Source organism: Hemiscyllium ocellatum, chromosome 37, assembly GCF_020745735.1.
Source record: "Hemiscyllium ocellatum isolate sHemOce1 chromosome 37, sHemOce1.pat.X.cur, whole genome shotgun sequence".
Classification (NCBI taxonomy): Eukaryota; Metazoa; Chordata; class Chondrichthyes; order Orectolobiformes; family Hemiscylliidae; genus Hemiscyllium; species Hemiscyllium ocellatum.
Window position 1 is genome coordinate 20,920,161 of NC_083437.1, and position 13,614 is coordinate 20,933,774.

The following is a 13,614-nucleotide window of genomic DNA, read 5'->3' on the forward strand; positions in this document are numbered from 1 at the left end:
GGCATGTTGCAGCCAGCTGACTTTACTGGCTGAGTCTGCGTGCACGAGGCTGTTTTGATACTATGAATAATCACTCTTTAATCATAGTGAAAAGTCTCAACTCTGAATTTACTAGGCCACAACTTTGTCATTCAATAGTAATGCTGGAAATTCTCAGGAAGCCAGACAGCAACAGACTAAACAACTGGGTTTTTGGGAATTAATTTTAAAGGTGTAGGCTCGGGTGCTTCTGCAGAATAATGGATGTCTGGGTTCTGTAATGTTTCTGTAATTCTTGATTGAGTGATGCCATAGCCTGTCTCAATGATCATGCTAGGCTATTGTGGGTGGGTGGGACATGAGGAATTAGTGAGGAGTGAGGACTGGAGAGTCTTTCTGTTTTATTGTAATTGGGACAAAATTTCAAGAAATGAAAGCAGACATTGGGTTACTTGTGATCATTTTCTCAGCTCAACTGACTCAACTGTAGCTTGCACCCAACAGACACAATGAAAATCTTCTCCTTGGCAGCACTAAGCTAGAAACTTTCCTGATTCCTGCTATTTGTCACAAGGATGAAAATCCAGTTTCATTTCAAGTCAAGGTGACTTCGGATGAAAAATCATCTATGCCTGAAGGACTAAGTCCTGAGGTGCTGAGTATTTCCAGCATTCTTTGTTTTAATTTCAAATTTTCTGCATCTGTAGTAGATTGCTTCTATCTTTTCCACGCAGTACAGGTTGTTCTGCTATAATGTGCGTTTTGTCAGTGCGATTGGCTATAACATGATTGATGTATTGTGGACGTTGTTTGGATTACACAAACTTTCCACTGAGTGGTCATAGCAATTTTCCATTAGCAATCTTCTACAGCGCAATTTTCTATAGCACGAGGTTGTAGAGGAACACAACCGTGTTCTGTAATAGAGTGATCTGTAATAGTTGTTGTCTCTTCTCATCACCTTCTTAACCTTTACTCGTTCTACCTGAGGAGGAACCAGCCCAACAAGTGGGTTCCCAGTCACAACCAATAAAAGAGATTCCTGTGCCAGCTGTTCGTAAGAAGCACAAGATACTTTCATCTTCACGTTCACCTAGTAAGGTAAGGGATGAAATAAGCATATGTTCCAACATGGCTTAGTATCAAAGTGCATGGTCTGCTAATGCACAGGCTAGTTAGGTATCAGGTTTCATTATTGGTCTTTGCTAAGTCTACAGTCAAGTCTGCTGTGGAGTTGTTTCATTCTATGTTTTCAGTCTTTAATTTATGACACCTCACTTGTTTCTCCAATTAACACAGCTGTGATCTCACATTTACCAATGATAAGTTCAGAAATGATCCCATCACCTGCAATTGCAGGAAGAACATCATCTATTTGTAAAGGAGCTGTGAAAATATGAGTAGTTTAATTCAGCAAGACATCTGCTCGCAGGTCAAGGGGAGAGAAACCAAGGGATGGAATGTCTGTCATAACACTATGGGGGATAAGAGGCTGGGGCTATGTTGTCCTTCCATTCTGTGCAGGAAATATGTCTGGATGTGTTCATGTGTCCCATTTGGGAGATAGTGAACGAGGGGGCACACATATGGGAGAAGAGGAGTCTTTGTCAACCCTAATACTGAGCCTGATACATGTCCACATATCCCTGCCTCCTCATCCCTCCCTAACAACCTATCCACAAAGCAGGTTAGGTAGTGAGGAAAACCCTGGCAGAATAGCAACCTACTTCACCTAGGTCAACTTGGAGTGTGCATCACCAGACGCAAAATAAGGTCAGTGTTAGTTAAATCTAACTGCTTAGCTTGGCTCTAGCCTCATCCCCGTCCCTGGTGATCAGGACTTGTGTTTTGGAAGTAGGGTATTTGACATTCTGCTATGGTGGCCTACCCAGACCCTCAGTACTCAGATCACCTGCTTCCTTGGGGTTGCTTGTGTGCATGCAGAAATTCATCGAAGTATATAAATATGGTAAATTCAGGAGAAGGGAAAGGTAAGAAGAGATTTAAGAATATTTTAAATTATGTAAGCATAATTGTTTAAATGTAGACAGCCTGTTTCTTTTTGTTATTTAGTTGGTGAAAACATGGAATATTTTAAGTAGATTATGGAATACTTTACATCAGGCAGTGGTTGGGGAAGTGAGCAGCATGACCAACTGTCTCAGATTTTAATGGATCCTCCCATGTTTGAGGTAATGATCTCTCATCCTAGATGAATTACTGCCAGGACACTGTTTGTTCTTATTTCAGTGCCTTGTGCATGTGCAGTACGCACCTGCCCTCTCTTGTGGAAGACCACTCAAGCAGCAACTCTCCATAGACCCCCACATTCAATCGTAAAGTTTTGCCTAAGTGACCTTTCCCCCAACAGGTTGTTACCAAGGCGGAGGTAAAATTGATTCAATATTTGAGACAGAGAAAGTTACCAGGATATAGGAAAAGCAAGAAGGAGCAAATTTAGTTGATGGACTGAATGAGCTGAGCTGTTAGCATTACATTTGTAAGTACAGTACAGTTTGCCATCCAAATTTTATTGATCTCTCTCCTTTATTCCAGGAATGCCCTGTAACAGATGTGGAACAGGAGTCATTACTCTTGGATTCAGGCCATGACATGCACCATCCAAAATCGGAGGCACTCCACAAAAGGTTTGTGAACAGATCACTTTGGGGGAGGGGAAAGCATAAGTGTTTTCCTCTTCCACAAATGTTGCATTTTGTGCACCATAAATGGGTTGGACTAGATTTCAAATAAAGTTTATTCTGTCTTGTCTGGAATGTGATAATTTAATCCTGCATGTTGTAGGGTATTTAATGTCTCTGTACTTTGTTATTTGATTCATTTATGACATGCAGACAAGCTGGTTCCAGAACCTCCATTGCTAATGTCACTGTTTTTGGAAATGCAGATAGACCATAGTCCCAGATAAAGAGTGTTCAGCAATCACAGTACAGCTTTCAGAGAATGTGTATTGTTCAGCATTAAGCTTAGGAAACGTGCAACTGTCACAGCCTCTATAACTCTCTAATTACTGCATCCAAAAATATCTTCCATGAGCATGAGAGATGCTGTAGTGTCATTTGGGACGTCAGAATCACTCAGATAATTGATCATTTGTTTCACCATGTGCTCTTCTGGTGTGCATGGATGTTGTATTTCTCTGCATCACAACAGTTATTGGACTTCAAAGCAGTACATTCTATGAATAAACATTTTGCAAAGTTTCTAAGATATGATAAATTACTACGTAAACACCACACAACACCAGGTTATAGTCCAACAGGTTTAATTGGAAGCACGAGCTTTTGGTGCGCTGCTCCTGATAAACCTGTTGGACTATAGCCTGGTGTTGTGTGATTTTTAACTGTAGACCCCGGTCCAACACCGGCACCTCCAAATTATGTAAACATCAATCTTTATTAAACATGCTTTTGGATATCCTTCATCACAAAGGTTACCAACTCTTTTTATAGCCATGGTTCTTGAGTTCCGTACCTGATCTTGGCTGGTACTTTGGACTTTAGTGAAAAATTAATTTGGGTTCTCCATCCTGGTCACAATTCATGATCACTGTTACAGTGCATGCATGAAATAAAATCAGGCTTGGCCGTTCCCCCACAGTTGAACATCTTGTTAATAACCTGAGTGGTGTTAATGGGGGTTTCACCCGACAGCTGGAGAGGCAGCAAAAGCCTTACATTGCCTTCTCTGGATGAAGGCCTGCTGTTTTGAATTGCCTCTTAAGTGGCCAGCAACAGGCCTTCCCTGTTGTTACCCGAGGAAATCTTCTCTTCCATCTAGAGTAAAAGCTGCTCACTGCCGGCAACATAACCTGGAGAGTGGTGGCCTTTGCAGGTGGTGTATTCAGCAAGAGACCCAGGATCGCTGAGGGACTCGCCCCAAAGGTAAGTGAGCACAGGTGATGCCATGGGTGAGGGGAATGGACGCCAAGCTGTGAACAGGCCAGGGTCTCGCAATTAGGCACAGGGTACCTTTGAATGAAGAACCCCACCCACAGAAACCCACCAGCAAATATAACTGGTATCACATTTTGAGCTTCCCACAGAGGTCCTGCCCACCTCTGCTTAAGTATCAACAACTGTTGGATGAGGCCTGAAGTCAGCACTAATTGCCCTACTAAGAGCTTCACTTTGCAGCAAGGTGGAAAAATTGTCCACAAGTCTTCCAACTCCAGCCTAAACCCTCCTGCCCAAATAACTGCCCCTTTCTAGCTCCAAACTGATTTCAGGACAGGCATTAAGTGTTGTCCTCAATCTTTAAGATCAACTATATAGAAGAGCTACCTGTGGGAGATTTCTACAATGTTAATGAATCTGCCAAAGCAAGAATTAACACTTTCATAGGAAGAAGCATGAATATTTGAAATTGCAAAGGCACAACATTTGTCGTCTGTTGTATATTCTAGGTGCCACCATGAGATTAATCGGTTAGACTCTAAGAACCATGATCTGCAACGGAAGTTGCACAGACTGCAACAGGATCTCGAAGAGCTGATGATGAGGAATGAGACACTTGAGACTAATTTGGGAGAACACCGTAATCACCCTAGAGATGGCCAGCATAGCACTGACTGTGAGAAGGAAGTACTAAAAGCTAAGGTTAGTTCAGACAGCAGTGACATTAGAACTATTGTGGACTCTTCATTCAATTGTAATACTTTGAATGAGATAAGGATATTCCTGGGTGGCTTTACAACTCCAATACTGCAGGCTGACAATATTTGCAACCTATGCCTGACCATACAGTTGAATATTTTTGAAATTATATCTACATTGAATAACACTTTCTCTTGCCACCTTTCTTTCTCATATTAACTCATTTGATTTGATTAGATTTATTATTATCACATGTATCACATTACAGTGGAATATATTGTTTTGCACACTAGCCAGACAAATCATAGAACTGTAGACATGTACAGCATGGAAACAGTCTCTTTGGTCCAACTTGTCCATGCCGACCAAATATCCCAAATTGATTTAGTCCCATTTGCCAGCACTTGGCTCATATCCCTCTAAACCCTTCCCATTCATATACCCATCCAGATGCCTTTTAAATGTTATAATTATACCAGCCAGTTACCCCTCAGCCTTTGGTACTTCACATTAATACATCAGGGTAATAGAACAGTATACAGTGTCACAGCTACAGTGAAGGTGCAGAGCAAGATCAAATCCAATATATGAGAAGTCCATTCAAAACAGCAGGGAAGAAGCTGTTCCAAAACCTGTTTGAATGTGTGATGCTGCTGTCACTTTAAGAGATTATTTTGTCCTGAGGTTTTTTGAAAAGGGGTTGTAAGGCAGAGGTAAAAACAATGACTGCAGATGCTGGAAACCAGATTTTGGATTAGTGGTGCTGGAAGAGCACAGCAGTTCAGGCAGCATCCGAGGAACAGCAAAATCAACGTTTCGGGCAAGCGTCAGGCTCTCCGCCTTTATTCCTGATGAAGGGCTTTTGCCCGAAGCGTCGATTTTGTTGCTCCTCGGATGCTGCCTGAACTGCCATGCTCTTCCGGCACCACCAATCCAAAAAATGTAAGGCAGAGGTGGCAACGTGTTGCTAAGAAAGTAAATAATTTGTGAGGCCTTGGAGTTTTTTTTAAGTGGAACAATGGATATAGCCTGGGTATGGCTAGCTCTCACAGACCAGGCTTTCTTGATTTTTTTTAGTTTTTAGGGTTAGTTTTAAACAGAAGCCATTGGGGTGTCAAAAGAGTTGGAAGTTTCAGTGAATGTCTCCTGGCTGCTACACTCTCTGAAACCTCTCTTGATGTTTTTTACCTCCTGGATAGGAGAACTGCATGTGAGAATCTGTGTTTGAATTTGCCTTTTTGACAAAGAGTATGTTTATGAGATGTGACTATATTGAAACAGTTAGAGTCATAGAGTCATAGAAATGTACAGCATGGGAACAGACCCTTCAGTCCAACCTGTCCATACCGACCAGATATCCCAACCAATCTAGTCCCACCTGCCAGCACCCGGCCCATATTCCTCTAAACCCTTCCTATTCATATACCCATCCAAATGCCTTTTAAATGTTGCAATTGTACCAGCCTCCACCACATCCTCTGGCAGCTCATTCCATACACATTCCACCCTCTGCGTGAAAACGTTGCCCCTTAGGTCTCTTTTATATCTTTCCCCTCTCACCCTAAACCTATGCCCTCTAGTTCTGGACTCCCCGACTTTGTCTATTTATCCTATCCATGCCCCTCATAATTTTGTAAACTTCTATCAGCTCACTCCTCAACCTCTGACGTTCCAGGGAAAACAGCCCCAGCCTGTTCAGCCTCTCCCTATAGCTCAAATCTCCAACCCTGGCAACGTCCTTGTAGACAACATCTTTTCACAACATCTTTACGATAGGAAGGAGACCAGAATTGCACGCAATCTTCCAAAAGTGGCCTAACCAATGTCCTGTACAGCCACAACATGACGTCCCAACTCCTGTACTCAGTACTCTGACCAATAAAAGAAAGCATACTAAACGCCTTCTTCACTATCCTAACTATCTGCGACTTCATTTTCAAGCAGCTGTGAACCTGCACTCCAAGGTCTGTCCTGTTCAGCAACACTCCCTAGGACCTTACCATTAAGTGTATAAGTCCTGCTAAAAGTTGCTTTCCCAAAATTCAGCATCTCACATTTATCTGAATTAAACTCCATTTGTCACTTCTCAGCCCATTGGCCCATCTAGTCAAGATCCTGTTGTAATCTGAGGTAACCTTCTTCGCTTTCCACTACACCTCCAATTTTGGTGTGACCTGCAAACTTACTAACTGTACCTCTTATGCTCGCATTCAAATCATTTATGTAAATGACAAAATGTAGAGGACCGAGCACCAATCCTTATGGCACTCCACTGGTCACGGGCCACCAGTCTGGAAAACACCCCTCCACCACCACCCTCTGTCTTCTACCTTTGAGCCTGTTCTGTATCCAAATGGCAAGTTCTCCCTGTATTCTGTGAGATCTAACTTTGCTAACAAGTGTCCCATGGGGAAACTTGTCGAATGCCTTACTGAAGTCCATATAGATCACATCTACCGCTCTGCCCTCATCAATCCTCTTTGTTACTTCTTCAAAAAATTCAGTCAAGTTTCTGAGACATGATTTCCCACATATAAAGCCATGTTGATTATCCCTAATCAGTCCTTGCCTTTCCAAACACATGTATATCCAATCCCTCAGGATTCCCTCCAACAACTTGCCCACCACCGAGGTCAGCCTCACTGGTCTATAGTTCCCTGACTTGTCTTTACCACCCTTCTTAAACAGTGGCACCACTTTAGCCAACCTCCAGTCCTCTGGCACCTCACCTGTGACTATCAATGATATAAATATCTCAGCAAGAGGCCCAGCAATCACTTCTCTAGCTTCCCACAGAGTTCTAGGATACACCTGATCAGGCCCTGGGGATTTATCCACCTATATGCGTTTCAAGACATCCAGCGCTTCCTCCTCTGTAAAATGGACATTTTGTAAGGTGTCACCATCTATGCTCATTTAGTATCTCACCCATTTTCTGCAGTTCCACACAAAGGCCATCTTGCTGATCTTTTAGGGGCCCTATTCTCTCCCTAGTTACCCTTTTGTCCTTAATATATTTGTAAAAATCCTTTGGATTCTCCTTAATTCTATTTGCCAAAGCTATCTCATGTCCCCGTTTTGCCCTCCTGATTTCCCTCTTTACTATACTCCTACTTTCTTTATACTCTTCTAAGAATTCACTCGATCTATCCTGTCTATACTTAACATATGCTTCCTTCTTTTTCTTAATCAAACACTCAATTTCTTTAGTCATCCAGCATTCCCTATACCTACCAGCCTTTCCTTTCACCCTGACAGGAATATACTTTCTCTGGATTCTTGTTATCTCATTTCTGAAGGCTTCCCATTTTCCAGTCGTCCCTTTACCTGCGAACATCTGTCCCCAATCAGCTTTTGAAATTTCTTGCCTAATACTGTCAAAATTGGCTTTTCTCCAATTTAGAACTTCAGCTTTTAGATCTGGTCTATCCTTTCCCATCACTATTTTAAATCTAATAGAATTATGGTCGCTGGCCCCAAAGTGCTCCCCCACTGACACCTCAGTCACCTGCCCTGCCTTATTTCCCAAAAGTAGGTCACGTTTTGCATCTTCTCTCGTAAGTACATCCACATACTGAATCAGAAAATTGTCTTGTACACACTTAACAAATTCCTCTTCATCTAAACCCTTAATACTATGGCAGTCCCAGTCTATGTTTGAAAAGTTAAAGTCCCCTTCCATAACCACCCTGTTATTATTTCAGATAGCTAGGATGTCCTTACAAGTTTGTTTCACAATTTCCCTTTGGCTATTTGGGGGTCTGTAATACAATCCTAATAAGATTATCATCCCTTTCTTATTTTTCAGTTCCACCCAAATAACTTCCCTGGATGTATTTCCAGGAATATCCTCCCTCAGCACAGCTGTAATGCTATCCCTTGTCAAAAATGCCACTCCCCCTCCTCTCTTGCCTCCCTTTCTATACGTCCTGTAGCATTTGTATCCTGGAACATTAAGCTGCCCCTGAGCCATGTTTCTGTAATTGCTATGATATCCCAGTCCCACGTTCCTAACCATGCCCTGAGTTCATCTGCCTTCCCTTTTAGGCCCCTTGCATTGAAATGAATGCAGTTTAATTTGCTAGTCCTATCTTGTCCCTGCCTGCTCTGACTGTTTGACTCACTTCTGTTCTCAACTGTACCAGTCTCAGATTAGTCTCTTTTCTCACTATCTCATTAGATCCCAGCCCTTTACCTTATTAGTTTAAATCCTCCCACGGCTCTAGCAAATCTCCCTGCTAGTATATTAGTCCCCTTCCAATTCAGGTGCAATCCATCCCTTTTGGACAGATGACTTCTACCTCAGAAGAGATTCCACTGATCCAATTATTTAGTAATAAGTACTGTATCTATTATTCAGTTAGGTTTTCTAATAGTTAAGTTATTCTAAATTCCTGTTTCTTTTGTTTGTATTTTAACTATATTCTTTAAATAATTGCACTTTATAATGTTGAGTAGTTTGACATCTGGAACACAGCATTTCACATCTACCTTAAAATAAGTAAAAGTAAGAGTCTAGACTACCTTCTTAAAGTATATTGAGGGGTCTGGTTTGGTCCATAACATACATGTTTCAAGCTTTTCATATCTTCTGTTCAATGGAAGAGAGTATAATCAGGTTGGGAGGGGTCTTTGATTTTGTTGGCTACTTTCCCCTAAGGCAGCAGGAAGTGTAAACATCATCAATGGAAGGAAGGTTGGTTTTTGTGATGGATTGGGCTTTGTTCACAACTCTCTGTAAATTCTTGTGGCCTTAGGCAGAGCAGTTGCCATACCAAACTGTGATACATCCAGACAGGACGCTTCCTGTGGTGCATCTATAAAAATTAGTAAGAGTCATTTTGGACATACCAAATTTCCTTAGCCTTGTAAGGAAATAGAGGCTTTGGTGGGCTGTCTTGACTGTGCCGGACCAGGATAGGTTGTTGGTGACATTTACTCACAGGAACTTGAAGCTCTCGACCATCTCCATCTCAGCACCATTGCTATAGAGGGAGATGTCTCCTCCACTCCACTTCCTGAAATCAACGACTAGCTCCTTCATTTTGTTGACATCGAGGGAGAGTGTGTTGTCTTTACATCATGCCACTAAAGTATCCACCTCTTTCTGTATTCTGTCTAATCATTTTTTGAGATCTGACCCATTACGGTAATGTCATCAGCAAATTTGTAAATGGTGTTAGAACTGAATTTGGGCACACAGTATTGACTGTATTAGGGGTTTAGTAAGGAGCTGAGTACACAACCTTACAGGGCACTGGTGTTGAGAATTATTGTAGAGGAGGTGTTGTCGAGTATCCTTAAAGATTGTGTTCCGTGGGTCAGGAAGTCAAGGATCCAATTGCAGAACGGGGAGCAGAGTCCTAGATTTCTGAGTTTGGAAATATGTTTGGTTGGAATTATGGCATTGCAGGCAGAGCTAAAATCAATTACTAGGAGTCTGACGTGGGTGTCCTTATTATCCAGATGTTTCAGGGATGAGTGTAGGGCCAGGGAGATGGCATCTGCCGTGGATCTATTGTGGCAGAGGACAAATTGTAATGGATCAAGGCAGTCTGGGAGGCTGGTGTTGATGTGTGCCATTACTAAACTCTCAAACAGTTTATACTGATGGATGTCAGAACCACCAGACGGTAGTCTTTAAGGCATATTGCCTGATTTTCCTTTGGCACCAGAATCTCACTTCGTAGTAAGGAGAGACGAAAAATGTCTGCAAATACTTTCACCAGCTAGTCCATGTAGGATCTGAGTGCACGGCCGGGGACTCCATCTGGGCCGGTTGCTTTCTGTGGGTACACTGTCAAGAAGGCCAATCTGATGTTTGCGGTGATGACTGTGGGTACAGGTGCACCCGAGGCTGTTGGGAAAGGTGACATCATTTCATTGACCTTCTGTTCAAAACGAGCATACAGTACAATGAGCTCACTGGGGAAGGATGCATTGTTGTCAGCGATTCTACAACTTCACTTTGAAGCCCATTGTATGCCTTGCCACAGTTTGTGTGGTTAGTCTGATATTGTCTCTAGGCAGCCCTGATGGCTTTTGAAGATCGTACATAGATTTCTTGTACAGATAAGGGTCACCCGGCTTGGAACACCTCAGAGTTGAACTTCCGTAGGCAGTGTGTTTTCTGGTTCATCCATGGTTGTGTAGCAATGGTCCAGGGCATTTGACTCTCTGGTGGGGCAAGAGGCATGTTGATGGTATCTTGGTAGCACACTTTTGTGGTTGACCTGGTTGAGCTCACTAGCTACAATGAACAAGGCCTTGCGGTGATCTGCCTACTAATGTCTACAAACCACAGGGGTCTTGCTTAATGTACCATTGCTCTTGTGTGAACCTCAACTGTGAGTGTTTGTTGGAATGTTCAACTATGGAGGTCCAAAACTATGTTTTTTATATAGACATTTTTATTGAAAATTTAACATGTTTTTACAAGTTTACAAAAGGAAACTAAAAAAAAACAAGTATAAACATTGATATACAGTTAAATCTTAAATAAATGATAACCAAAATCTATCAAACAAGAAAACAAAAATACCAAGAGAAAAAAAAACTCAACTAAGTACTCATCTAACTTACAACTAAACAGAGTGTATGATTAAAATTCTTACATTATTCAAGAGAAAAAAAACCCAACGGATAACACATGAATTGAGCAATGATATACATGCTCAGAATGTGTTAACATCAGATCACAACAAAACCCATACTCATGCGGGATTCCCCTCCCAGGGGGCCCCGGACCAGCCAGGTTCACCCTCTCAATTAAATAAAGGTCCTTGTAGGATGACCGAGATATCTGTATTTGTGTAATTCAAGAAGGGCTGCCATATTTTGTGGAATGATTTATTTTTTTCTCCAGGTGCACCATATTTGTAAGGAAGTCAGGGGGAGTATACTCCATTATTATTCTGTGCCAACTCGAAAGTCCATGAGGGCCCTCAGCCACCCAGTTTACCAAAATGTTTTTCCCTGCACTGAAAGAGAGAACGGAAAATAATCTCTTCCCTGTCGTAATTTCAGGTGTTCTTTATCCAATAAATGTGTCTCTTATAGGAGAGCTATATCAATCCTCTCTTTCTTGAGGTTTGATAATATTCTCCTCCTTTTGATTGGTGAATTACTCCCTGTGACATTCCAGGTGCACCATTTAATCGACCGATCATCCATAATCACTGGGCAAGTCCGAGAGCCCCCGGGAGAAGAAACCCTATCCAAAACATCCCGAGCATAGAGCATATAAAATGCACAAAAATAAAAGCTCTTTAATACATTCAGATCAATATAATTAAAAAAACTATTTCTAAATAATAAAAAAAGTATAAAACGTATTTAAACGGAGATCTTCCCCCTTATTCCCAGGGGGCATCACTTCCTTTCCAAAAAACCCATCATAACCTCTCCCAACCAATGCCCCACCCTTGATCCAGGCACCCCATGATAGGATAAAGAAAATTCAAGTATACCACTGAACTAGAAGTAACAGTGAGTACCCTATTCCCCCACCCCCACCTACACCATCACCTGGATATATTTGGTAACGTTAATACCATAAATGAACATATATGACTATAAAATTACAGTCTCAACAAATAATAATAAAATATAGTAATACAAAATAACAGGGGAAAACAACCCCACTCGCAAGGACAAAGATAAAATAGGATAAGGTAGCCACCTTCCCCCATCTACATTAACTAGACCCCCTGGCCTATATATATGTAAACAAAAGGGGGTAAAGAAAATCGCTAAGTAAAGAATGAATAAATAAACCCTTCTTCCCATCCCCCGGAGATAATGTTAAACAGTAAGGTAATGAAAGCAAAAAGAAAGGGGGTAAACTGGGGTGGGGGTAGGGCAAAAAGTGAGGTCTGCAGATGCTGGAGATCAGAGCTGAAAATGTGTTGCTGGTTTAAAGCGCAGCAGGTCAGGCAGCATCCAAGGAGCAGGAAATTCAACGTTTCGGGCAAAAGCCCTTCATCAGGGGGTAGGGCAAAACAACATCAATTAACTCTTTTAATTTATCTAAGAGAGTCCAAACGTTCCTTGGCCTTCTCCTGTGATCCGAAGTTATACACGGACCCTTCATGGCTGAAGTGTAGTGTAGCTGGGTAGCGCAAGGAGTATTGAATGTTTAAATTCCTTAAACGCTTCTTCATTTCATCAAATGCTCTTTCAGACCAGAGCTGAAATAACATAATCTTGGATCCTTCATACGTCATGGCTTGGGGATCTTTCCCAAGATTTCTGGAGGCTTCCAAGAGCATCTGCCTCACCTTATAGCTCTGCAGCCAAAACAGAACCGGGCGGGGGCAGTGGTTCGAGCCGGGCCCGCGTATTGCAACCCGGTAAGCGCATTCCACCCTTACCTGGCCTGACCCAGCCTCCAGATTTAAAAGCTGTGGAAGCCACTGTTCAAGGAACCTTGTAAGCTGGCCTTCTTCTTCCCGTTCGGGAAGGCCCAGCAAACGAATATTTTTTCGACGACCTCGATTCTCTATGGTCCGGACTTGCTGCTCGAGAGTCTGGACCCAATCCACGGCTGATTCTGCAATGGCCTCAGAGGTCGCAGCCTTTAGCTCCGCTCCTCCGACTTGGCACTCAATTTCATCGATGTTTCAGCATAGCTTTTGTAGCGCGGCCGAGAATGAATTCCACCGACTTCGGGACTCTTCAATGAAGGCATCGATCTTCGCATCGAGTTTAGAGATTATTTCCGCGAGGCTCGCCACCGTAGGTAAGTCCCCCGGGGCGGCTGCGGCCACCTCTGCTTCAGCTGGAGAGGGTGGGGGAGGGGCTCCTGCCTGCTGAGGGCTGTGGACTCCTTTCCCCCTAGTCATTTTTACAGGAGACTGAACTGTTTAAATTTAGTACTGAACCACTAATTACATTAAGTAAAAACTATTTTAAGTGATTTGGTGATTGTGGTGGAGGAGGATCGCCCACTTTGCCTAGGTCTTGGGAGGAGCACTATAGACTCAGATTTGCTGAGTCGCCGCCATCTTGGATCTCCCAA

At 42.5% G+C, this 13,614-nt stretch overlaps 1 protein-coding gene across 5 annotated transcripts in view; it reads left to right on the top strand.

The window, feature by feature from the left end:
- ccdc30 (coiled-coil domain containing 30) overlaps positions 1-13,614 on the top strand; it is a 156,511-nt gene that overhangs the window by 59,420 nt on the left and 83,477 nt on the right. For 4 of the 5 annotated variants that reach the window (XM_060852015.1, XM_060852018.1, XM_060852019.1 and 1 more), the window contains 3 exons: positions 970-1,080; positions 2,536-2,627; positions 4,406-4,598. In XM_060852015.1, coding sequence (XP_060707998.1) covers positions 970-1,080; positions 2,536-2,627; positions 4,406-4,598 — 396 coding nt within the window. The remainder of the gene's footprint in view (positions 1-969; positions 1,081-2,535; positions 2,628-4,405; positions 4,599-13,614) is intronic. The other variant, XM_060852016.1, reaches the window with a different exon arrangement.